Source organism: Podarcis pityusensis, assembly GCF_964106645.2.
Source record: "Podarcis pityusensis genome assembly, chromosome: 7".
NCBI classification, from domain to species: domain Eukaryota; kingdom Metazoa; phylum Chordata; class Lepidosauria; order Squamata; family Lacertidae; genus Podarcis; species Podarcis pityusensis.
In genome coordinates this window covers 23,870,040-23,897,398 of record NC_138031.1, presented here as the reverse complement: position 1 = coordinate 23,897,398, position 27,359 = coordinate 23,870,040, and the positions used below count along the sequence as shown (strand labels likewise).

General features: G+C 40.1%; 1 protein-coding gene across 7 annotated transcripts in view; it reads left to right on the top strand.

The window, feature by feature from the left end:
* Positions 1 to 27,359, top strand: part of VPS13B (vacuolar protein sorting 13 homolog B) — a 350,839-nt gene that overhangs the window by 203,713 nt on the left and 119,767 nt on the right. For all 7 annotated transcript variants that reach the window (XM_081013853.1, XM_081013855.1, XM_081013851.1 and 4 more), the window contains exons 31-33: positions 11,663 to 11,866; positions 16,414 to 16,540; positions 18,172 to 18,315. In XM_081013853.1, coding sequence (XP_080869979.1) covers positions 11,663 to 11,866; positions 16,414 to 16,540; positions 18,172 to 18,315 — 475 coding nt within the window. The remainder of the gene's footprint in view (positions 1 to 11,662; positions 11,867 to 16,413; positions 16,541 to 18,171; positions 18,316 to 27,359) is intronic.

Below are 27,359 nucleotides of genomic sequence, written 5' to 3'. Positions count from 1 at the left end.
AATACTTTCCCTCTTGCTGCCAAAATTTACCATAACAATACGGTTGGAAAGGACTGAATAGTTTACTGTTTGCCATTTTACTACATTTTAACTCTTACGGTTTAAAAAGTTTGTTTTCTATATGTTTTCTTGTTTTGCTTGATATTTCATGGGAATCTGTCCTCCTATTTTACTCGTTAAAAAAGCTCTTTTTCATTCAGGTGGTATCTGCTACTTTTCAAATAGTTGCATGTTTGCAACCAGGGCTGTAGTCCTAAGCACAGTTACCAAGAACTCTATCTAATTGAACGCAGTAGGGCTTAAAGGTAAAGGTAAAGGGACCCCTGACCATTAGGTCCAGTCGTGGCCGACTGGGGTCGCGGTGCTCATCTCGCTCTATAGGCCAAGGGAGCCGGCGTACAGCTTCCGGGTCATGTGGCCAGCGTAACTAAGCCGCTTCTGGCGATCCAGAGCAGCGCACGGAAATGCCGTTTACCTTCCCGCTGGAGCGGTACCTATTTATCGACTTGCACTTTGGCGTGCTTTCAAACTGCTAGGTTGGCAGGAACAGGGACCAAGCAATGGGAGCTCACCCTGTCGCGGGGATTCGAACCGCTGACCTTCTGATCGGCAAGTCCTAGGCTCTGTGGTTTAACCCACAATACCACCCACGTCCCAGTAGGGCTTAAATTTGAGTAAATATGCATTGGATCACACTGAGTTCTTTGGTCCCCTTGATATCAATGGAATTTTAATCATGCTTTACTGTCAATAATGCCTGACCCAGTAGCAGCTGGGAGGGTGAGTAGGACTGTGTTGCTCTCCCATCTTCTCAACAACTTGTGTCACTGCTGGTACTAACAGGGAGAAGGTGAGAGGTAAGGCAGCAAGGAGTTTAGCATTGTATGGGCACAGTGTCACATAGGCACCACTGCTGCACCCGCATCACACTGAGCTCTGTGCTGCCTTGCCGCTCCTTCTTGATACTAGCAGAGATGAGAGAACAACAGAGACCCACCCATCTCATCCCACTGGCCAGTCCAGTTTATGTTTACAGAGAAAACATCCCTATGCATATTCTTTGCTGGATAGGAATTTTATATATATGCATGATGCCTGTATCTAGAATTCCTTTTCCTTATCAAGCTGCTGAGTCTCTGCATGTATAGCCTGATAAACAGAGTTGAAATCCTGTCTATAGATATTCAAACAATTAGAAGTGGGTGTAGTGTCCCAGTTTTCTTGCTTCTGCTAAACAGCCAAGTGGCATAATCTCTTGGGTCACAGCCATTATCTGTAAGAAATTTAAACAACTGATGTCAAGGGTATTTAAGTATTATGCATGCATGTTACAAATTAGGAAAGAACAAATGGCCATAGGAATGATGTAAAATTGGTTGGGGAAACCACTTCCATGAGCCTCTTTGCAAGTGAGACCAGGCCTCCTGAGGCATGAGGATAATGCATCCTTAGAGCCCTGGAAAATAGCATTGGGTCTCGTCAAGGATCAGAGTGAAGAGCTTGCCTTCCTCTTCAGCCCAGTGCCATTGCAAAGACATGCATGACCTCAGGATGAATGCAGCAAGCTACAGTCATCTCCTAAACTGAAGGCTCTTCAAGGCTGTATGTGCAGGGGATGAGCAACTTAACTTTCTGCTTTGACCTAAAACACATTGCTGCAGTTTTGCTGGTTTGAAAGAAAGCCTAAACACTGAGCCCCAGAAGCCAAGAGCTGAACTTGTGGGCTGCTTTTTTTGCTGCTAGATACTTAATCTGGCAACAAATGTGCAGTCATTACTCAGTAGTAATTTTGGAGGGATTGGTGGACAGCAGCGGGATAGTCATACTAAGATTGGTGTTGACAAATAGATGATGGAATACTAGCGGATTACTGTTGTAGTTAAATGTGCATAAATTTGTATCCAAATAAAATGAGTTGTAAGGATTTTTTGTGTGAGAGGAGTTAGAGGTGCCTTTTAAAATGTCACCCACCATCCATGGTTTTTGTAAATACATGTATTAAACATTCTCAAATCTACTGCCCAGAATAATTGGAAATAACTTTACATACATATAGCTTATCAGTCAGAAAAGGCAGAGGTGTTATGTGGCTTCATGCTTGGGAGGTGGGGAGGCCACCTGCCCCGGATGAGATTGCACTCCCCTGGAAGCAGCAGGTCCACACTTTGTGGGTGCTCCTAGATTCAACACTATCACTGGAGGCTCAGATGGCCTTAGTGGCCAAGAGTTCCTTTCTTCAGCTACAGCTATTTCATCAGCTACTGTTTGACAGAGATGACATAGCCATTGTATTCCATTGTCTGGTTTGGATTATTGTAATGTGCTCTACATGGGGCTGCCTTTGAAAACAACTTGGAAACTTCAATTGGTCCAAAATGCAATGGCCAGATTACTGGCTTGGGTTCCCTTCAGATGTCCCGTTTTGAAACAGCTGCACTGCTTGCCAGTTCGTTCCTGGGCCCAATTCAAGGTGCTTCTGTCAGAGTTTAAAGCCCTAAACAACTGAGGCCCCAAATACCTGAAAGATGATCTGCTTCTCTACAGGCCCTCCCAGGGGCTGAGATTGGCAGAGGGAGCCCTCTTGGTTGTTCCACCGCCATCAGAATCTTTGTGGGCGGTGGCCTGGGGGATGGTGTTTTCTGTGGCAGCCCCTAAGTTGTGGAAGTGTCCAGGGCCTTCATTATGCACCTTTCAGGAAATGCTGAAGATGCATCTTTTTACCCTGGCTTTGGACACTTGAGATGTATGTTCTGTAATGTAGTTTTAAACTCTTTTTTATATTGTGTTCTAATTGTACAGTGATTTGTGGCAGTATATATTATTATTTTGTGTATTACTCTGCAAAAGCAATTGGTACAGCCAAAGCGATCACTTCAGTTTCCTCTCCTTCACCCATGCGCCCCCAGAACTTCTTCAGAGAGTCCCCAGTCCTCTGGAGCTGATTTTGAGGGGGTTGCAGATGAAAGGAGAGAAGGGGGACATTCCATTCCACTAGTACAGTGGAACCTCGGGTTGCGGACGTAATCCGTGATGGAGGCGCGTCCGCAACCCGCAGCGTTCGCATCCTGAAGCGCTGCACCTGTGCGCAAGTGGCAAAACCCAGAAGTAACCTGTTCTGGCACTTCCGGGTTTCCCTCAGTCCACAACCCGAAAACACGTAACCTGAAGCGTCCGTAACATGAGGTATGACTGTACAAGTCTCTTGTGTTAGCAGAATTGGAGCTTTGGATACCATCCAATTAAATTATATAGCAATATTTCTAAACATGTAATATTTCTAAATGCAATCTGATTATCAAAAGCTGCAGTTGATATGAGTTTAAGAACTCTCAAGAAATTTTAAACAGCTCTGAAAGGCACAAAAACTGCTTAGTTATGCATAGCAAATCTTGACAACTAAAAGTTTTAAATATGATTCAAACACCTACATGAGCTCTCCGCCAGACCCCATCAGCAATATTGAAATGTAATGAGGTAAAAATTAAAAATGCAGATCACAAGTTCAAAGGCAAGTATATATACCATATTCAAGAGACTTAAAAAAAACACTAACTGCCCAAATTTGTAGTTTATTACACATAAATTTAGGGTAACTTGCCACAATGCATTGATTTCGTAATCGCTTTAAAGAGCTTTATCCATGATTGTAAAAGGAGGAATTCAATAGACAGTATAAATTTGTCTTATTTTGTTTCTTAACTTGAGAAGCAAGTGGCAGTTGGGAGGGGCACTTTGTGGAAAATTAATAATTCTGACCTGCTTTGTAGGTTTCTTGTAAGCTTTACTGAAATAATATATGAACAGTTCTTCAAGTACTCAGAAAGGCTGAGATGAATGACTATTGCCTTCTGGTTTCTTGCCTCAGGCTCTTTATTGCCAGTTCACTCATTCATCATAAGGAAGATTTTTGGCTTTCATTTCTTTCTCCCTGCCTTCTCTTCTAGACTAACCCGCTTGCCCATACCTTTTCAGAGAATATTAATGTGCAGATTTCATTGAGGGCCTATATCCCTAAACCTTTGCAGTCTTTCCCAGGGCTTGGTAACTTTTAATATTTTTATTACTGATTGTTTGTCTCTGAAAGCAGACAGCTTTTACTCGAAATCAAAGGAATATAATGTTTTACAGACGTATATCAAATGCTTTACATACATTATTTCTCTGAAATGACTGTGATTCTGTACACCTTGGCACCCTCCTGGCTTCTTTGGGTATATTATAATTTCCCACAGATTTTTACATTTAATAGTCAAAAGCACAACATATGCATTCTACTGAATTCTGACACTAAGGCTAGCATACCAGTATAGAACTCGCAAAACAAACATACACTTCTATCTTACTAAAAGTTATCATCTCTAAAACATGTGAATTAGAATAAGAATAGAGTATCTTACTTAGTTACTGTTACTTCTTTGTCAATGCAGTCTTCCGTGGTTAATATTTCACTGATTCATTAGAACAAGCATTAGCTGAAGACAAGACTTTGAAGAAAGAGCAAATGTTAGTTTTGTTAATGTAGCAGAGTATTGCATTTCAACTTTGGGAAAGGATAGTTGATTGATGCAGCTTGGCAGGAGGGTAAGGCCCCACATGCCGCTGAAGCAGGGTGAAAAAACTGTAGATTATAATATACCTCAGGATGGGTGTTTTAATATGTTTACATTTTTTCTGCTTTATTTGAGATGCTGATAACATGGTAAAATTCCACATTTGTTATTAACCTGGCTTGTATCACATTTAATATCGAAATACCACATTGGGTATTTCTATGGAAACTCTGACATGCATGCTGTTCAACAGATAATACAATAAAAGTGTGAAACTATAGCAACTTGGGTTTCTCCCCCCCCCCCCCCGAATATAGTTCACATCATAAACTCCGGTCCTCCTTATGATTGCAGTTATTATGAATGCAGTTATTAACTAATGTGGACCCCCCCCTTACATTAATTTCCCCCACTATATACTGTATAAACAATTGCATAAGAAATTGGAATGGTACAGATATAATGTGTGTAACATATTTTTTTCTGTTTCTATAGAGAGCACAGTACATATCATATATATAAGTTATCTATTCAAATAATTTCCGTGTGGTTATTAGAGGATTTGACCGATATCCACGTATGGGTTTGATAAACTGACACAACAGCGAAAAAAGAACTCCTGTCCCATGTCAGCTTATCAAACACACTATGGATGTTCTGTCTTTCATCCGACATCAAAATAACATCCACAGAGTAAATAGGAAGCTTGTGTTCAGTGAAACTCAACCTCAGTACTTCCAGGTGAATATATACAGCACCTGATAAGGCTGAGGTATTGTACCACTAAACAAAGAGAACCTTGAGCAACCAATGAGTACCAGGTATGACAAAATGAAAATGGGTGTAGAATCCGAAAGAGGTTGCTTGCCTCAGTTTAGTGTTAAGCCAAATATTTATGTAATATTTTAGAAAGCCAAAACCTAGTGTCCTGTTACAGACAAGCAATGTTGAGTTTTGAGCTAAAATTATTTAACCCGTAAAACAAATCAATAAAGAATGTGTTATGTTCTTACATCTGGTTTTAGCACCAGTTATTTCTTCTTGCTGCTGACATTACTCCCTGTTCTTTGTCATCCTTTCTGAGTCTATTTAGAAAAGTTATGTTCCTCTTGTGACTGGTGGAAATGTTTTATCATCCAAACATATCACGAAACCTCCATTTAGAATTATGCATCTGCATCATTTGCACAGCTATCAAATCAACATTTAGAATAAGTCCTGCAGTAAAAGTAAATCAACATTATTCTCTCTGAGCACAAAAAAGTATTAAAATGTTCACTCTCACTTTAATTTTTTTGTTGAAGCGTTTAAACAAGAAACAGATACTTTTTAAAATTACCAGGCAGAATACACATTAACACAGTAAAGCTGAAACTTAGTTGACTTTTACATTTCCCCGCATTTAGCCTGAAAAGATATAGTTGCCATACTTTACCTTTTCCCCCTCCCTATTGTGCTCCAGATATACGTGTAAGAGACAACTGCAGTGGGAAACGGTCTTCTGCTTATTTGTGGTAAATTACTGTGCACAGAGCTTTTTGGAACAAGGCACTACTTTTAAATGTCTGGTCACCTCACGGGATATGTAGTGCATTTCCTGCCACTAGGATAAGAGGAAGGAAGCACAAGGCCAAAACGTTTGATGTGTGGTCTACTGTAATTCCTTTCATGTGTTCAGTGGCTTTTGTAGGATCCATGTACTACAATCAATTCTGACCATGCTGTGGTCCATTTCATTAAAGCTGACCTTCCTAAATGGAAAACAAATTCACATTATAGTGGCATTCACCTGCCATCATTACAGGGGAAAGAGTTATCATATTTTGCCCTCAAGCTGATTCTTTTATAAGTTTTATGAGAAGATTTCCTTTGGCTTATAAAGTTCATTTGAGTGTGGAGATAAAAATGCAAAGAAGAGGCTCAAAATTATTTTTCAAAGATTAATATATTAATATCCTAAGTAAACTGAGAGTGAGAGGCCTCTTAGACCAGTACAGCTGCCATGTGCAACCCTTTTGGAACTCTCTGTGTTTTGATTGCTGCCAGCTTCCATTCATTTAATGTAAATCAACCAGCCATGAAGATCAGTTCCCATCACAAGAATTTAGATCAATCTATTTTTGCTCCATGTCAATTTCACATAGTGTGCTTATTCATAATGCCCTTTCTGTCACATTTCTGCATTAATCTGTGGGGTGGGGTGGTTTTTGTTTTTTAAAAGAATCTATGAAAAGTATTTTAAATAATACTTAAATATTTCTTTGATTATTTTGTCACAAAATGTACCTTTACCTTCCCCCCCTCAACATACACATTTCTAAATGGATGTTCATACGCATTTTGGTACAATTTTTGAGCTGAGCACTATATTGCAAAATTCAGGGAAGCGCAAAATGTAAAAGATAATTACGTCCTAATTCATGCATTAATCTGGGAGGTGCAAATTTAGGTCAGTTAAAAATATGGATCAGATAAAATTCTCCACCCCTAATTGGATGCTGCATGGACACAAACTGTGTAGTGTGGGCTAGTCTATACGTTGAATAGATACACATAATATTGACTTGTGGCACGAGGCAGCTGCTGTGTAGACTCAGATGAATGAGACCTCCATGCCAAAACTGTATCATGAGAGGTGGCTTGGAATATGGCTTTATACCAACAATAACAATTGTGTACCATTTCCACTTCTGTGTAAAATGCTGATGCAAATTCAGTTGGTGGCTCATTTGCCTCTCCCTGTTTAGGGAAGCTTTTCATATTTGATGAATCATCGTATTTCAATATTCTGCTGGAAGCCGCCCAGAGTGGCTGGGGAAACCCATCCAGATGGGCAGGGTATAAATGATAAATTATTATTATTTGCCAGACAAGATGCAACCTAGGCCATCTATGAATAAGACGTTTCATTTTTCAATAGTGTTAACAAGTAGCAGGAGGTGCGCCTAATTTGTATCAATACTGTAACACTAGGATAGGATCTTAAAGATGTCGTCGTCATCCCCTCACCATTTTCCTGATTAAAATTACTTCACCACCATAACTCACACACCCTAATTTTTTCCATGGAAGAAATTCAAATATCAAAGTGGTACCTCTATCTGTTGTTTCCCTGACTGAGAAAATAGCAAGTGGTAGAGGGGGAAATGGGTGACAAACCCTCCCCAGTGCCATGGACCTTATTCAAAGGGGCTGCTAATGCAACTTTAAAATGACTATTAATGTACGGTATTTAAAAGGAATGGGGGGGGGGGAGTCTAATTACTATTAATAGTACTTCTACCTCATGTCCAGTTCTGACCAAAGTATAGCACTGACACTCTTTGATGGTTGAATGAAATTTTCTTTCATTTACAATTTTACAAATGGAAACTGAGAACAAGAAGTTGATGTCTCAGCTTGTTCCTTGATTATTATCTTTTTTAAAGTAATTATTAACATTTAGACCTATACACAGGGCAAAGCAAGTCCACAATTTTGACAACTGCACCAAAATAAATTATTTTGCTAAAGCAACAGTTGTTGATTAACTTAACCAGTGGTGGTCTTCCACTAAATTTCACTTGTTTTTGGTGGAAGATGGCAGAGTGCTCCATGTGTACTTCTCAAGAGGATGGGGAATGTTGTCATGTATAGAATAAGCATATGACATTTTTGTTGAAAAGTAATTGGTTTTAGTGAACATTATAAAAATGTATAATTCTTCAATCTGCTCCCCCCCCAAACAGCCAGAATACAAAAGGCAGTTTGTGCAGTTAACACTTTTAAAGGGCTTGCCGATCAGAAGGTCGGCGGTTCAAATCCCCACGACGGGGTCAGCTCCAGTTGCTCGGTCCCTGCTCCTGCCAAGCTAGCAGTTCGAAAGCATGTCAAAGTGCAAGTAGGGTCATGCAAGTAGCGTTTCCATGCACTGCTCTGGTTCGCCAGAAGCGGTATAGTCATGCTGGCCACATGACCCGGAAGCTGTATGCCGGCTCCCTCGGCCAGTAAAGCAAGATGAGCGCCGCAACCCCAGAGTCGGACACGACTGGACCTAATGGGTCAGGGGTCCCTTTACCTTATTGCCATAGACACCTTCTCAAGCTTCTGAATTGCTCTTCAAATTGCCCTGAGTTCATTTTGGTTCTTGGGCACAAGCAAGAACATTTCAAATACAGGATGGGAAACACAGCACATGGAAGCTAGCATTTGTCCTCTTTTTGAAAAGTGCTTGCACCAGATTATTTTTTGCTTTTTGAATTTGAGGGCAGTAATCCATTGGGGAGAGGAAAAGCACATGACCCTAAAGAATGTGCGTACACGGTCTCTGGAGCCTGGTTAAGGGCAGGTTACAGTGCATCCATATTCCATGTTTTAGCTTTACAACCCTGTGTAAAGTATGCTGACTGAGGCAGGTGGGAGTGTGGCTTTCCCAGTCACCCAGGAAACCAAAGCTTCCGAACAATAACCTTCAGAGCCAGACATTCCCAATATATAATATGAATATTCCCCTAGTTTTGGACTGAAGAGAAATGTGTGAAAGTAAGGCTTCCTTTAATAAATACGATTAAGCCATACATCACTATTATTTATATCCTTTTTCAAAACTTCTATTTTTTATTTTTGGTTTCTGCAGTCTTTTATAAGTCTCAACTGACCTGTAAGGGAATACATTTGACTTTCTTACAATGAACCTCTGAATTATGCCTATTCAGCAGTGAGTAATAACTGATTCAACATGAGCTGTGTCTTATATAAACATACAAAATGCCTGACCCAGACTAAATCAATTTAAAAAGGAAAACATCAAAGTTATGTTTCCTGTTACATGCTTAAGGTCTTCTTTGGGTGTATTACATTAGTATATTATTTACCAACTATAGTAGGCTTTTAGTTTATTCTCTGATGCCACCTGCAAAGAGAACAGTAGAGAACGTATTGGATACAATAAATTGTACGTCTAATGTAATATGTCACAGTGATTAAGAGAAGCTTTTACAACAGGGATCAGGAAGTCTTTAGCATACCTTACAGTCCAGTTTGTAGTTTCTATAATGTTTTTGTGCTGCAGAATGTGACCAGGGTAAAGTTCAGAGGGGCCACTGATTGCCTTGGGTCATGCCTCACCTGGATTTTAAAGTCCCAAGAAAATCTCCAGGGTCTTGGAACAGGGGTGAGAGACAGAAACATCTACGCTTGTACCCCTGAGAACATTAGCTCAATTCTCTGAGCTGTCCCGGTGTGTTTATGGCCTGAACTGTGTAGCAGAAGGAAAATGAACTTGTACATCATCTATGAACATCATCATAGGCCCTAATCTGTTTCACTGCCAAGGGGAGTGTGTTGGTAATATGAGATGGGGATCTGTAATCCTCCCCCACGAGAGATTTGACTGGACTGTTCCATTATGCTTTTAAAATGAGCAGTCAAGCACTTTTATTTTTCACCCGGCTTTTAATTTATTTTAATTGTAAATTAATTTTGCTGTTGGTTGGGTTGTTTAACTCTGTTTTGGGGTGGCTGGCATGGGATCCTTCAGATGTTGTTGGACTCCAGCTTCCATCGGCCCCAGCCAGCATTGCCAGTAGTCAGGGATGATGAGACCTGTAGTCCAACAATATCTGGAGGACTACATGCCAGCCATCCCTTGCTTTATTCTCACTCTTATTGCATCATGACTGTGTTTTATTGTTGTAAACATGTGCGTTAGGGTATTGATGAAGAGTAATCTGCATAGCTGTCAACCGTCCCTTATTTGGTGGGAAACTCCCTTATCCCAGCGCCGTGTCCTGCTGCTGTCCCTTATTGATGATGTCCCTTAAATTTCCCGGGTTTCATGCTCGCCCGGCTCCGGAGGGGAGCAGCAGCTTGGGGTCCTCCACCACGAGAGAGGGAGCTTCTGGCGCCGTTGTCCTGGCGCAAGGAGTTCCATCGGCCCTTCCCCGCCTGAGGGGGGGGAGGGAGAGATACTCTCGCCACCGCCGCCCACGAGCCCGGAGGCGACAGCGGTGGTGGCAGCTGAGGAGGCGGCCTGAGGGAGGAGGAAGAGGAGGGGATGGGGAGGGACACAGAAGGGTGGCGCTTCAGCGACCGCCGTGGCGCCGCAACCGCCTCATACCGGCATTGACAGCATCTGTCAATCCTACCAATGTATGTAACTCTTTACAATAGCAAAATCCCTTATTTTGGCTGCTGATCCCTTATTTTTGAGGCTGTTGGTTCCTTATTTTCAAATCTGTAAGTTGACAGCTATGGTCATCTGATGTTTAGAGGTGAGCTCCCCACTTCAATTCTGCCCCCTCTTGCTCCTGTTTTGCAGCAATTTAAAATGCACCCCAGGTCTCCGAACTCAACTTTTCTCTGTTACACTGGGTACAAATGGGGCAGCTGTTTCATTCTACTCTGATACAGGGCTGGGCATTGTCTGTGGCTAACATGTAAAGGGTGGTCCAGATGGCAATTTCCCCTCGTTAATTTTGAGATGTGTCAGAGTAGAGGGTTAGCATGCAAACTCTGGATCCAAGTATTTGTTCTCATGCACATACTGACCTCAACACGGGCAAGATGAGGCGGATAAGGCAAAACAAGGGTACTCTAGCTGTGCAGGACTCAGGCTGAATGCTACATGAGAGCAGTGCTCACACAATGTTTCTACAGCAATTGCTCTCCAGCTGAGCCTTTTGTAGGAGCTGCAGATTTGTCTCTGTAGCTGGCTCCACCTTCACTAGATGCTTCTTCATTTAAAGGGATGCAGTGGAACAGAGGAGAATTTGGTTGTACTGGGGCTTCTGAGATGAGTCAGAGAAGACCATATGACATCCTTAGTCCAGAGGCCTTTTCAATAGAGAAGGTGCTTCTGAGGGTGACTTTAAAGCCATTTACACCTCCCACTCTGAATCACCAACCTCATCCTCCAAAGAAGGAGAGTCTAGCCCCAGGGCCATAACATCCATTGACCTAATAATTAACCCTATTGTTAAGTTACTGTTTGTTTAGACTTTCTGCCCACACTATGGCCTTGAGACTTGCTCCAGTCCATAATCTCAGAGATGAAAACAATGCAACCTCTCTCTATTCTTTCTTTCTTTCTTTCTTTCTTTCTTTCTTTCTTTCTTTCTTTCTTTTCATTATAGGAGAGCACTGAATCTGGGGATTCTTCGTGATCCTGGATCAGAGGTGGAAGACAGACAGTATCAAATAGACCTCCAGTCCATCAACATTGGTACTGCTCAGTGGGATCAATTGAAGCCAGAGAAGGAGAATGGTAAAGGGAGGACAGTGCCAGAGAATGAAAGGAATTCTCAGAATCCAGCCCTTGAGTGGAATATGGCTAGTAGGTAAGAAAGCAGTGCGAAAATAGCGCCTCGTATTCTTTAGCAAAAAAAACTTTATGATAATAACACCCCACATATTTCAGCTGAGCATGCTGTTGTTTGTACATTCAAGTGTGTTTGCATTCCCTAGCAAGCATGTTTCCTGTGAGCTAGAGATCTGGACAGTTTTTGTTTTGTAGCACTGTTGCACTGTAATTTCCGTGCAGATAAAGTTATGGCTATATTTCCATAATAGCTTATAATATGGCCATAAAATATAACTCCAGGCTGAAACCTGGCATTCACATTTCCAGTCTATGAACAACAGAGTTGTTACCCTTTTGTTCTTTTACAAAGTTTGAACAAAACCAGTTTAGACATTTTTAAGCCGGTGGAGGACAAAAAGAGTCCCCCCCCCTTTGTTGGCTGCAAACCAGTTTCTGTGCTTCTGTAAATGAAAACAGCTGCAATTTCTGAAATGACAAATTTCTGCTGATTTGTTGATATGCAAAAGAGGGCTTCCAGCTCAAGTCTACTTATAAATGTTACTTTGACATCTTCCATTTTTAGTGTTCCATTTTGATTATATTGCTACAGTAGACTTTGATGCTTTTTTCCAGTTAGAGGTCGCAGTAGCCCTGTGCAGCTAACATGCTTTTCAGAATGAGTACAGGGGGAGGGAGTTGGGATTGTGCCTGGTGAACACAGTTTATGCCAGGCCTGTCTGTCTGCACAATCTCTACCCTGCAAAAATGTACAGTATGGATAACACCAACATAACCTGCATGTTTACATTCACAGCAGAATACTGAATTGTTGTGCTAAGGTTTAAGGGTGGAGCTTTGCTCCCAAATCCATTCATTGTACAAGTATATGGTACACACAGGGCTATAGTGTGACAAATAGATGGTGACATTTTGTTACATCTGCATGGGAGATATAACATGGTAGACTTGGGATAAATGCTTTTTGTTGTTGTTGTTGCATTAAACTAAAGCACTACATTTTGATTCCTGAATTATAGTTAGTGTTGTTTAGTTATGTTTCTGTTTTCTTTATCATGGCTATCCAAGCTGTTCACACTGTCTTGAACAATCTCCTACATATTCAGGATTCTGAGTTAGCCCAGCAATATAAATATGCAGAGATAAGGCAACAGAGTAGACGTCGGAAGACATGAAGGATCCAACCCAGTGGAAGCATACACTAGGAAACTACAAGATGTCTAACACCCTATTTAACAGACTTTAGAATATCACACTGACTCTTATAAATCATAAATGTTAACTGTAATTTTGTTTTAAAATGATATAATTTTTAATGACTTTTTAGAGCTGGAGACTTTGTTTCAACTTTCAGTCTGCAACAAGTCTTCTATAAACCCCAAAAAGTGCAGTTTGCAAAGGAAATGCTGATTCTACAGTAACTTTAGCTATGATCATGATAACTGTATAGCATGTACGTTTGTAAAAACAAACCACAGGTGGGGCCCCTATCAGATGTTCTGAAAAATTAAAGAGCCTTTAAAAGCTTTGCAAATGATTCACTGCTCTTATCTATTAGATGAAGTAAAATGTGCTGATATTTATAACTGAAACTTTTGATGTAAAACATCAAAAACTCCTTTCGTGCCTTCAGTTGAAGCACTTAAGGACTGGATCAATGACAGTCGTTTAAACGATTTAGGCAGATTTGAGCTTTTAGCTGTTATCAGAAAGACTAGATAATGGTCAAAATGTAAGAAAATTAGAACATGGTGTATTCCTCTATACACATTTCTTAAAGGGAGGGGAACATGGATCACCTTTCCTTCTTTGCAGAATGCCATTGTCTTTGTTTCAGGTTTCAAAACACAGTGTATGGGCTTTACTAAGGTCCCTGTGTGTCTTATTTCAATGGGTGCCAAATTTATAATGGAGCGTTCTAAATATTCCTCTGGGATGTAGTGGTAGAGAACCTATTCAAACATGCTTTCCCCTCCCCCCACCGCCATGGGAATGTGCAACATGTGGAAAACATATGGCTGGAATGGAAAATCCAAGTGGATTTCACAGGACAGCTATGATAAAAGGATAGCATCAGCTCCTGTGCCCTGATAATTCCTGCAAAATCCATGTGGATGTTTAATTGTGCAGGTCTTCATGGGATTCAGCATAGAGGCTTGAATGTACTAAGATAAGCTAATCAACAGGAAACATGTATTTAATTTCTCTTACTGTAAAAGTGTTTGTCAGACTTCTCTGATAACCCCCCCCCCCCGCATTAGTGCTTCCCAATAACTAAAATGATTGTTGCATCAATGATATTAGGAGAGATCTAGTTTCCATTCTCCTTCTTTAGAATGGCTGTATGGCTAAGTGACCTGTATCTTTTGCAGCACAGTAGTCAGCTGCACTGTTATAGTGTGCATGAATGGAAAGGCCCAACTAATATACTTATGTAACCCAACTTGTGATTGCTGGTATTTCTCCATTATTTCTCCTTATAATTATTTTGTGTGGACATGCAACAGCTTTCTTGTTTTCTCTATTACTCTAAACAGATGTTCTTTAAGGTATACTAAGATGGTCAGCTACTTTAATATTTCTGAAAGTCTTGTCTTTGAAAAAGGTATAAATATGCAACAGATGCCTAAGTGGATCCTGGAGTGAACATAGTGTGGTCATAGTACCATCATTACACCGTTCCTTATTGAGGATGCTCATATAGTACCCAGCTGTGTCAAGTTAGCAGAACACTTAAGGATAGTACAGTGTGGAAGACTTAATAAAGAAAGTGCAGGTTTATTTCATATTATTTCCTTGGGATCACTGAAATGGACACTTCACTTTTGAACACAACGTTGTCCTCAGTTTCTCTTTATAGTTGCATTAATTCTAATACCTGCTTCTGCCATCTTCCTAGATTAAGCCATTAAAAAAAACTTAAAAGACCATTTTAATGATTAGGAAATTGGTACTGATGTGTAATAAAATAGTGAACGATCTTTCCTTTCTCCAATGTGATGATACTAGAGGGCTGAAAATGTCAACTCTATAATAGATTTATGCAAAGATGATATTAATCCTTATGTTATTATATTTTCTTCCACTATTATTTTTTTCATAAACCATTAATTGCCTCATGACTTCATTTTTAACCTGGGAATTTGTTTAAAAAGTCCTTAAATGATGGCCTAATAGCTATTATATTCCAATTGATTTTGCATCTCATTAACGGTAAGCGGTAGTCCATTTTTGTAAACCTCTTTCAAATAATACAGTTGTTTTTCTTTCCACACATCTATATTTAAGGCTCTATATTTATTTTTGAAAACCCAGTGGAACTGTAATGGAATAATGGGTGAGAGGCCATTGAACCATTTTGTCCAAATTTTGAAAGTTTGTAAATGTGAATGGATTTGTAAGCCACCGTAAAGAGCATAATTTGCTTTTTGAAAGTTATTACTTTTATAGGGACACCACCTATTACCAAGTTCTCTAATGTGCTCCATATATTTCTCTTATTGCCAGACATTAGGTCGGTCATGTTGCAAAGTTGGCATGCATTGTAATAGCTGTTTAGATTTGGGGGCCCCGATCGCCCAACAGTTGGGTGATGGTACAAGCAAAGATTTTTAAATGTGTGGTCTGTCGGATTGAAATATGAATTTGTTTTAATTGCAGGCGCTTGGTCCATAATAGAACGTTTCATTTTGTTCAAGCGTTGCATGTCCATATTTATTATATTCCAGACTTTGCTATAATTTGTCCGATAAAAATTGTTTAATCAGTTATGGGCAACCTGAATGCCGAAGTATCTGAAGCTTTCTTCATAGCTATTGGGCTTTGTAATATTTTGGAGAAGGTTGCAGGGGAATATGAAAGAACGTTACTTCCAATTTTTGAAATTTTACCTTAAGTCCAGAGACATTTAAAAAGGTATCCAACTGTATACTCAATAACCTTCCAGCATTAATTGAGTCCTATAAGCAATACATAAAACAGTATCATCAGCATGGAGTCCCAGAATGTATTCCATTCCATTGATAGTTACAACCTTTCCTGCTAGAATTTGGTGTAATCTCATTGCCAGGGGTTCTATAATTAGAGCAAATAATACAAGTGATAATGGGCAATTTGGTTTTGTCCTGAGGCTAAGTTAATATTTTTGTGAATTTGTATTACTTATCCTAATTGTAGGAGATGTAATATCATAAATATTTTCCAATAGTCTTACCAGTTTAGGGCCAAATCCAAAAAAAGTTATCACTCCGATTAAGTGCTTTAGTTCTACACAGTCAAATGCTTTAAATATATCTAATGATAAACACACTACTGCTGAGGCAGTCTGTTAATATGGTATGTTATGTTTAATAATTTCCTACTTGGGTCTGCAATTTTATGCCCCAGGACAAACTGAGCTTCATCCAGATGAATATATTTCCCAATAAAAGTTTTCATTCTGTTAACCCTCACTGTTGTGAAAATCGTGTAATCTAAGTTGAGTAGAGAAATTGGGTGATATGATTCCACTAATGAAAGTTCTTTTTTAAGGTTTGGGAATTAATATAAATTTTCTTTTTCTTTTAGTATCAAGCGGCATCAAGAACGAAGAGCTATTTTAACTCCAATTTTAACAGACTTTACAGTGCGAATAACTGCAGCTCCTGCCATCATTTTCACAAAAGTAATCTCACCAGAGAATTTGCATACAGAGGTTGGTATTTGACTTGAGATGTACTCACATGGCTTTCAGATTCATGTATCTTTCTGAATGCAGATATTTGCAATAGTTAAAATTCTACATTAAGTTGAGTTTAATTATAAAACAAAAACCCGCATTAGCTATCAAAATGTTTTTTGAAAGGCTCTGTCTTCTGTAAATCCTTGTGTGTAGGTCAGAAATAGTGATTATTGCATGTATGCTAAGAAGAGCAATAGATGGTAATTGTATGCATGTTAGCCTGTGTTTCTGTGTTTCTTAATTACATTTATAACACACATGAACACTGTTTAATTAACAGATAAACTCTGTGAGGTGGATTAGGCTGGCAGCAGGGATGGACAAATTAGTTTATTTCTGCTCCGTGTCAGTTTCACATGTGTCTAGTCATATGCCTGGTTCATCCTTTCCAACACACACACACACACACACACGCATTTGAATTTTATACATTTCTCCCTAAAATACATATCTTTGATTTAAGACACAGCTCCAGACCAGAATGCCACCTCTACATTTCCTTGCAGCTTTCTTGATTTTTGCTTCATCCAGTTGCTTCCTTCCTTTCCGTTCTCATCAGTTCCTTACAGACACCACACAGCACCCTCTTTGCTCTCAGCCCAGTTGGAAGAGGAACCTATCCTTGCTATCCTTTCACTGTAAATGCCAGGGGTTAAATATGGGGGTTGTGGGGCATTCTATGTTCAAGGGATATTGTGTGTTGATGAGCTGTGGCCCATCCTCACAATGCTGACTTGCTACTGCAAATGTGCTGGAAATGAAATCTAAAGGAAAATGTTAAATGACCTAGGGAATTGCTGTGCTGTAGAGAAGGCATTCCATGAAAAGTAACAGATGAATTTTACTGTAGCTCTTGTTAAAGAATGTAAATGTTTCGGTTATTTATTTATTTTTGAATCAATTCCCTTGATGAAATTCAGTGAGGAAGGGAGAGGCCTACTACAGATTACTAATAAATACTTATGCACATGTCATGATAAGGGTTATGAGCATCTGCTTAGTAAGCAAACCTGCTCATTTTCTTCTTTCCGTCTCGGAAGTAATTTGCCAGAAATGGTCAAAAGCTTTTCCTATGTGTTTAACAACAGCCATAAAATAATGGTCATCTAACTATAATTCTGCCAAGATGTCAACAGTAGTTTCCAGGCAGCTACAAATCAATTAAGTCGGTTATTTGTGGGTTGCAATGTACAATTTCATTATAAACCAAGATGTGTTTGTATTCCACAATGTATATCTGTCATTGAGAGCAAGGAAAGGGGAAGTGTAGTCCTCTGCCAAGAACATGAATAGAGTCTCTGACAGCCCAGAATTTGATGCAACAAAGAAACAGGACCTCACACATGAAACAAACAAAATGTATCTTAATCATCAAATATCCTGTTGGAAGCCTAGTGGTATGCTATTCCACCACTCCTCCACCTGATTTCCTTTTACAGATGGTACACAGTGCTTTTCTGCCTGAAGAGATAAGAAAATGTTAATAGTCCCAATTTGGAGAGTATAAATAGTCTACATTGTGTTTGGTTAGAAAAGAAAATTACATAATTGTCTTGAAACAGCTGGTATCCATTGACATAGTTTTACAAACTTGTTTTTCACAGGAGATTTTAGTATGTGGCCATTCTTTGGAAGTGAATATGACAACAAGCCTGGACTTCTTCCTCAGTGTGGCTCAAGTACAACTCCTACAGCAGTTAATACAGACTAATATGGTTGGACTGGAACCATCCAATAAAGCTGCAGAGGTAACTTCATTCTTTCAGAGTTACTATGGTTCATATACTGCTATCCCCCCACCCCCATGTACTCTTCAGCATGTTTTGGCTGGGAATGTGTGTTACCGTTTCACTGCTACTGAAAACATCACCTCAGTGTTGGGGTCTCTCCTTCATGCTATCTATGCAGGGACAAAACCCTGTATATCTTTGTGGTACATATTTCCTTGGTCTCCTTATGGTGTCCAGATCATTTGAGGGGTGAGGGTATACCTTTTCTCTTCTTCCAATTATTGGCAACAGTAAAACTGCCAAAATCACATTGACACAATCCTTCTGATGGGCCTGCTGGGTGATCCGTACCTCTGGTGTTCAGATAGGCAGGCTTGCATGTCTAGTCCTTGAAGTCTTTAGTTTTAACCCCAGTCCCTAAACACATGAATGAATTAATGTTTATTATTACGGCCAAACAGCCAGCATAAGTCCCTAAACACATTTCTTAGGTATTTCATTTATTGTATTATTTATCTTCCTTTTAAGATACTTAAGAGTAGTTTACCTGGTGTTCCAAGTGGTTTCCCATCTAGGTCTGGTCTACGCTGGCTTTAGCTACAGTAATAACAAAATAAATACTAAAAAGCTACAGTATTCACCGGAATTTCAAGAGAAACTAGTCCCTGCCCTATGCCATGGGATTGATTGGGGGTTGTGGGCTTAATCTTAATCACACAGTGACGTTGGTTCACTTTGCTGAATATCAATTTGACATTTATTTATTTATTTATTTATTTATTTATTTATTTCATAAAGTGTGTACACCGCTTGATTGTAAAAGAAACCCCCTCAAAGCAGTTTAGAAAGCATAAAACAGTAAAATCAAGAAAAAATAACAAGCTTACTTTAAAACATACGAAAGTTAGAATACAAAATACAAAATAAAAAAATTACCTCAACTTTCTAACCATCAGGGTAGGCTTGCCTAAACAGGAAAGTTTTTAGCGGTGTCTATTAGAAGCATGTTAAGTGTCAAGAGAAAAGGGCAATTGTGACACTTGACTTGCCACAACTGTCCAGCAGTGGAGGCCAGTTGTGCAGTATCATTCTTATCCTTTCTACCACCACCTTCTACCTCTGGCCAGTAATGGATTCCAGAACTATGAATCAGTTATCTGCCTTGGTAAGGTAGCACCTTCCCATCTCCATGCATTTTCTTTTCGGAAAGACAGATCATTCAGTGGATGGTTGAATGTGTTGACAAAGGGATATGTGCATCATTTTACCATATTCATGTTTGCATCCAGGTGGCCTTGACTGACTGGCTGTTTGACACAGTCAATGGACTGAGTTGTTCATAAGCAACACCTTTCTTGGGGGCCAGGAGAATTAGCTGGAGAAGTGTTAATTGAAAAGTGGACTGCCCTGTCTGCTTCCTATATACAGGATATATCAAATGATGTAACATTTACTAGAGTTGCATGACTTGGTTGCTTGGAAGGGATGAGGACCGGAGAGGCTGTATGTGAGAAAGAGACATACCCTGGTATGGCAGGTCTGTGTCACAGCAATGTTTCTATTTTTGTTGAAATGCTGAATACAAGACATACTGTTTTGCTTTTTCTTGGATACTTTGCAATCATGGGGCCTCTTTTGGAAGTTAGCTTTCAGAGCAAGCATACTATGGGAATATTTGCAATAAATAACTTACAAGGCAATGTTTCCCATCTTGGTGGAATGGATAGAATCATAAAGTTGAGTGTGTGCCCAGAATTTTAATTTAGGGACGGTGCTGCTCAGAAATCCGGCACTTTGTCCATAGACCGTACAAACTTTGACAATGAAAACCACTTAAAATATATATAGCACTTTTATCATGTCCAGAGAATGACACACACTCTCTAGTTCATGCACTTCTTAATTAATGTAGGCCTTTTCAGGTAAAACACTTATAATTTTGTATTCTGCTATAGAAACAACTGGTCAGTCAGGACATAGCTATATAATGCCTTTGCATGAAGTGATTCATTCCATACCCACTTCCACAACCAATCCACTGTAAGGATTTCAAAATATTCACCCCAGTTTTACTGTGGTTGGTGTCTGCTGAGGTTCTGTTCTGAGAGGGAGGAGCTTAGCCAACACAGCACTTCAGAGACTGGGTGGGAAGCAGCAGAAAGAGCAAACAAGTTGTGTTGCTTTAAATTAGGGAACCGTGTCAAGGTTGTTTGGTTTCTCTGCTGTAGAGAAAGGAGAGGACTTATTTTCTTGTAACTTGTCACAGAAAAAGTAATCCCACGCCCCTTAGATTCTATATCTACTCTTCCTAGCCTTGCTATTTCTTCCCTTACTCACTATTTAACCTTTCTGTTTATTCCCCCGCCCAGACCCTTGCCCTTGCTGTTTCTTCCCATCAGTTCCAGATTTACATAAAGGCTGAGTGGGCTACAGCCCAGGGCCTTGTACAGTAATCTGGGGCGGGGGGGGGGGGGGCTCAGTCTCTTGCCAAAATAAAAAACAAAAAAGGCAGATTTTACTATCTAGGGCCCGTTGCTGAGTAACATTAAACATGTGATGTATGAGTCTGTGACTGTATAACAGTTACACAAGTGCGTACTTACAGTTTAGTAAAGTTCATGGGGGCTTTAAAGCTACTCAGAACCAACTGATAATGTCAGCTATGAAGCGATACAAGTGTTCAGATCATGGTATATAATTATAAGGTGCATTTTGAGAACAAGTGAGGATTCTTTTATGTCATTGTGAATCACAATAAAATTTAATTTTGACTTTTCGTGAAAATAATGAGTAAATGATATGAAAATGGTGCTACCCCTAGCTTCAGCTGTTCCTAGCTATCCTGACCTTTTCTCCTTCAGCTGCAGTGGGCTGCTGCTGACCCTGCTATGATGGACCTATAACTGGAACTTTGCTTTGTTTCCTCTCTAATCCTCAAGTGTCAGACTTGAAGTCTCAAACTTCTCTGTCACATACAGGCAGAATTACACTTGTCCAGCACTTCTAATGGGGCTGACTTCTGACCACATGGCATGCCCAACAGTGTAGGGGTGGAGAGATGTGGGGGGGGGGTTGCAATTTGGGTACTGCATTTTTTTCTCATGGCAAGAGTGATGGTGTCATCTGCCAAAGCGGTGTTTGCCAGCCTTCTTAATATGTGTTATTGAAGGACAGGTCTCGCCTGGCACATGATCTCTTTATCTGGAAGGCTTTGCTCAGAAAGTCACTCAGTAAAGCTTCATGGCTTATCAAGGATGTGAGCCCAGGTCTCCGCAGCCAAAGTTTCACATGCTATACACCACAGCACCCTTTTGACTCTTTGTGTGCCTGGGGAGTGGCAGTGGGAAAGGTCCTGAACTTCAAAACTTACCACTGTCTTCCTGCAAATGTCCTGACACAGCTATTCTTTTACAAGAGATCCAGGAGCAAACACAATGATGTGTGTTTATTGGAAGCTTCCTTGCAGTGCCCATTTAAAAACCCTCCATGCCTAACTAACCCTCAGACTGCATTTTAAACTTTCATATCAGCATAAAGACTGTGTAATAGCTCCAGCCTTTAGGAATTTTGATCGTTTCTTTTATCTTTCTCTGGGAGTTGTTATAAATTATTTTATGGCAGAGGGCTTTTGTTTTCCCTTGCCTCCCTCTCACAACCATGTTTTTCTTCTCTGAGGAATGAACAGCCAGAAGAAGAAATAAAGAGCCAAACATTTGTTCCCCTTGCTATATGCTTTCCAGCTCCCGCTAGAAGCTCTCTCACATTTCCTTCACCAGTAAAGGAAGGCCGTCTTCTGTTATCTAAGCTGCAAACACCTCCTCCAGCAGGCAGCCCTTTGAAGCATCTACAAACTAAAAGTTCAAAGAAAACCAACAAAAAATATCCAACTTTAGGCTGATTTATTATCAAGGTTTCTGAAGCTAAATATATATAGTTTGACTAAGAAATGACAAATGGAAAAGAAAAGCCATAAATCTGCAAATATTTGCAGGATGTAAACACAAGGGAAAGGGGGAAATGTTAGTGTTTCGCAAGAGATCACTACTAGAAATCAGATGTTGACATTCAGAATGGAATTGTTTTAGAGGGAGACCAGGAAGCCTATTGCCTGTGTTAATGCATAATGCCATAAAATTATTTTGCAAGGAATCATGTTGAATTGTTTAAATTAAACTGAATTAAACACTAGAAACACCAGGCCAACCTATCTTTCCCTCCTCCAGCAACTGTTCTTCACTCTCCAATCCTGCAACTTCTCTTGCCTCTGCCTCTTGTTTCCTGGCTGTTACAGGTTCTCCCTGTTCACTGATCACTTCTTCCAAGTCAGTCTCCAACCCCTCCATCCTTTGCTGCCCAGAATCCAGCCACCACTGCTCAGTGTCCAGCCAGTCCCTAACACTTCTCTGTGGTCACCCCCAGGTTGTGGAATGACCACACCTCTGAAATGCATCTTGCTGCATCACAGTATGTTTTTCTGTGATTGTTGCAGCTGTGCCTCTTAACCCAGAACTTTTTTTGAAGCAATGTCTTCCCTTCCTCTGTATTTATATACACTGCTATTCTGTTATTTTGTGGTTTGTTTTATGATTTTAAGGTAATCCTTATGTATTTTTTAAATTGTATTTTTATTATCCATCTTGAGACCATTTGGTGAAGGGTTGGCTTATAGGTTCAGATTATCACTGAATGCCTAGCTGTAGTTACAGGTAGGTAGCTATGTTGGTCTGCCGTAGCCGAAAGAAAATAAAAAAATTCATTCCAGTAGCACCTTAGAGACCAACTAAGTTTGTTAATGGTATGAGCTTTCGTGTGCATGCAGGGACAGTGTTCTCAAAGCTACTAACATGAGTTTGACCAAACTGCAGGAGGCAGTGGAAGACAGGAGTGACTGGCATGCTCTGGTCCATGGGCTCACGAAGAGTCGGACACAACAAATGACTAAACAACAAAGTATCTATCTTGAGAATTTTCCCTGTTTTTAAACTTTGCTTAAGGCCCAAGCTCACTTGCAGTGGTGCAAAGTTCTCTAGGGGTAGCCTCCCATCCCGTGCTGGCCATGATTCCTGGGATGATTTAACACAAGTTAAATTCACAATTTGGTTGAAGTTAAACACAGGTAGGGTTGGGATGGAGAAGAGACAGATGTTTGTGGAGGTTAATCCTAAACTAAAGCCTCAACATCTTCTGTCTCCTATCACCTACACACACTGAAGGGGACAAAGGAGGCATCATGAGGGTTCTTTTGCTCTGAGGGAAGCGTCAGGGACTGACATGCTTTGCTGGCTTCCCCTAGTCCTTCTCTGATGCAGCTGTACATGTATAGCCCTTTGAGGATCGGCAGAAGCTAGCATGGTGCAATGTGGCTGGAAACAGGGGACTGTCAGCCCAGCATGCTCCACGGGAGACGGGTGGATTCGCAGGAAGTGGCAGGACTTTATGCAGTTCAGGCCCAGAGCAGCCATACCATTCTTACCACCCTACCCCCACCCCGTCAGCAGCCATGCTTCTTCTATGTAATTTTGTTTTCATCTGAATTTTAAATATTGACTTGGAGGCTATATGATATAAAAGGAACCCTCCAAAAGTACAAAAGCAAAATGCTACTGCTACATTACAATAATTGAATAACAAGGTGGTTTTAGAATGTGGGCAGCAAAAGCTGAGTGTATCAAGACTGCGTGGACTACATGGATTTGGAAGCAGTAATTACTTCGTTCACAAATATCAAGTAATCATCAAATTAAACCCACTTCCAAAAGAACCATATGTAAGGAATAACATATGTATACTTCTGAAACCAGTGTTATAGAGTAAATTAAATGTTTATATTTTAACAAAACAAAAAACATATTGTGTGGAGGCTAAAGAGGAACCACATAATGAAGGCCAAAAATGGTTGCTCTTTGATCTAGGTAGGTGCTAAAGGACAAGGCATTATTTTATGCTAATGCCACATTCTGAATTTGTTGATACCTCATGCTACAGTTCTCAGATCCTAATTCATACACAGTTGCCTTATTCTGGTAGAACTTGCTTCCTTAACATTGCCATTCTTTTTAGAGTTTTCATTTTACTTGTTTATCTGTCGTTGAGATTAAAGCACTTAAGACAAATATAGAAGCTTCTGTGGGATTCTTTAGTTTTGGTTAACATAACAAAGATCTCGCAGCTCTTTTATGTTAAAACTTGTTTTGCAAAAGTTAACTTTACATTACTTAAGGTAATGGAGAAGCAACCTAAATCATCTGGCATGTTACTTCACAGAAGAAATATTTGTAGACAAAGCACTGTTGAAGGAATCAGACACATTTGCTAGTTTAGAAAAAAAAATCTTAATTTTGAAAGAAGAATGAAGCTGAAACTTTTCTGTAGTTCACTAAAGATACTTCATGACCTCCAACAGTGGTCACCTACCAATGGAAGAGGCTTCTTCTTGAGTGACCAGACAGCCTTTCCTCCATACTTCAGTGCCTTGCGCACTCCCAAAATATGTTCCAAAGGGTTGTGAGACCCTTTGGAACATATTTTGCTCCAAAGGCTCCAATCTGAAGAAGATTTGGTGAACACACAGGAGGGATGACAAAGCCCCACTGCGTGAATGAAAGTCCACTCACATAACATTGAATGTTGCCTTATCCTTTCTTTGGGGTCTTCTGTGTATAAATCTGCAAACAAGTGAGCAAGCTTTCTTTCATGTTCATCAAAATTCTTTATCAGGCTGGAAGCAAAAAAGCAATGGAGAGACAATCAAATGCTGCTGTGTCTGACGGAAACCCCAAGCAGGCAGTTCATATTCATAACAAATGAAGTAGCAGGTTAGGTTGTTCGTTGTGCAAAAGGATCTAATTTTGTGCCAAACGCTTCAGAGAAAATAAAAATGATGGCATTTATATAGATACGTATTTGCACCCAAGGGCCCCTGTTTCAATTAGTAGTAGGGGTAGGTCTGAATAACTTCTAACTTTTATATTTTAAAAGGGACATTCTTTTGAATCACATTTTCTCCTGTAATTACTACTCCATTTGCTTTCTTATTATTTACAAGCACTTCTGTCCCCTTTTCCATTAAACATAACCAAGATGGCTGACAGCAACAACAATAGTATAGTCCACAATAAACATATGAACAGAAAACAACAATCGACATTGAAAGAAGTTTTAAAGAATGGCAGCAACTAAATAGAGGGTTAAAATGTTTTTAAATGGTAAGTTCTTAAAGGTCAGATAAAAATAAAAGGTAGACATGTTGAAAATAAGATTTTGTATGGGTACATTGGACAGACACAAGTCCAGTGTCAAATTCTGTTGCTGGATAAGTATATAAATATTTGTTTCTGAGAGTGCAGATAACCATTAATAACTATCAGGGAGGATTGACCCAGGGCTTCATTTCATTTCATTTATTCGTCAATTTAAGGAATTTATACTCTACCCTTCATCAGGGCAGATTACAAAAAAGTTATGGGCAATATCCAATTGAAGTTGTACTCAGATTAGACCCACTGAAATGAATCTCATCCCATAATTATAATAAAGCAAGAATATCAAAATACAAGATCAATATAAAAACGCACCAATATTTGGGGGGGCCTCCAATGTTCAGAATGATTAGGGGTGGAGGAGGCTGAGTGTGGAGCCAAGCGTGGCACAGCTTCAGTGACCAGCTCCTGCTGCTGCTCCTGCTGCTGCTGCTGGGAAGGAGCGGGAAAACAGCCCCTAGCTGGTGATGGCAGAAAGAAGAGGAGGCCAGTTGTGGAACTGAGGGTAGCACACCTTGGCTTGGCTTCAGTGGCTGGTGGCTCCTCCCCCTCCTGTTGCATAATGGAAAGATGGGAAGCAGCCCCTGGCTGGTGGTGGCAAGAAGAAGAGGCTGCACATGAAAGAGAAGGACCCACTGGTCATTGAAGGTGTGCTGCTGCTGCTGCTGCTGCTGCTGCGTTTGGCTCCTCCCTCTGGCTCCTCCCGACATCACATGTGCATTATGCCCCCCCCCAATCTTCTGCTCAAGAGGATTCTGCACAGTCCTCTGTTGTAGAACACCCCATTAAAAGAAACCTTGGTATTCTCCAAGACAGTAGCAGAAGGGGAGTATAAGGAGTGTTAAGTATAAAGCTACCTTTTTCTGAGTCAGACTATTGTTCTACCTACCCCACTGTTCTGATCTGATTGGCAGTGGCTCTCCAAGGTCTCAGGCAAGCGTCATTCTCAGATCTTTTAAACGGAAATGTTGTGGATTAACCTGGGGCCATATGCCTGCAAAACATGTAGTTGCCACCAAGCTATGACCCCTCCACATAGCAGGGGGAAGAAGGAAAAGGCATTTGTTAAACTTGTCTGTGGTGCAGCCAATTCAAGGAGAATTCTAGTTTGCACACACACAGAGTCCTTATATGAATTCAGGGGGTTGTGGGAGGGGGTATTTCCAGTAGAGGGTTATTTGGTGCATGTACATGGAGGGAAGTGTGTGTGGACTGTCTAGACTGTGTGTGTGTATCAAATGGACAGATAATTCAATTTATTTTAAATCTCATGGTATAAACTTGGGATGCACTTCTGCTAAAATGCACTCCACACTGCAGCATTAAAAGACTACAGTCCACTTAAACCTGATATGGACAAATGACTTGTCCATTATTATTTTTTACTAATTTGAATTTGAAGTTACAATCCAAATATTCTTGTCGTCAATTATAAAGTGCTGCCTTTTTGTTTCAAGTAAATTTAAGGCTACTTTGCCATTTGTATTTCATGTGAAAAAAACCATAAATATTGATAACACAGATTCCAGAAAGCCGTATACAAGAAGCCAGGCAGCTTAAATGTAAAGTGGCTGATACACATGCTGTGCAGATGCCATTGATTTGTTACCATCCCTGATGAAAAATCTGTACACACACACACACACACACACACACACATATATATATACACAGAGAGAGATTATTTCTGAAAATCCCTACATTTTTCATACAGTTTTACACGCTTCCATTAATCTGTGAGACGCTAACTGTATTTTGTATCAAAAAGTTAAAATGTATATGGTAAAGGTAATCAATGTAATG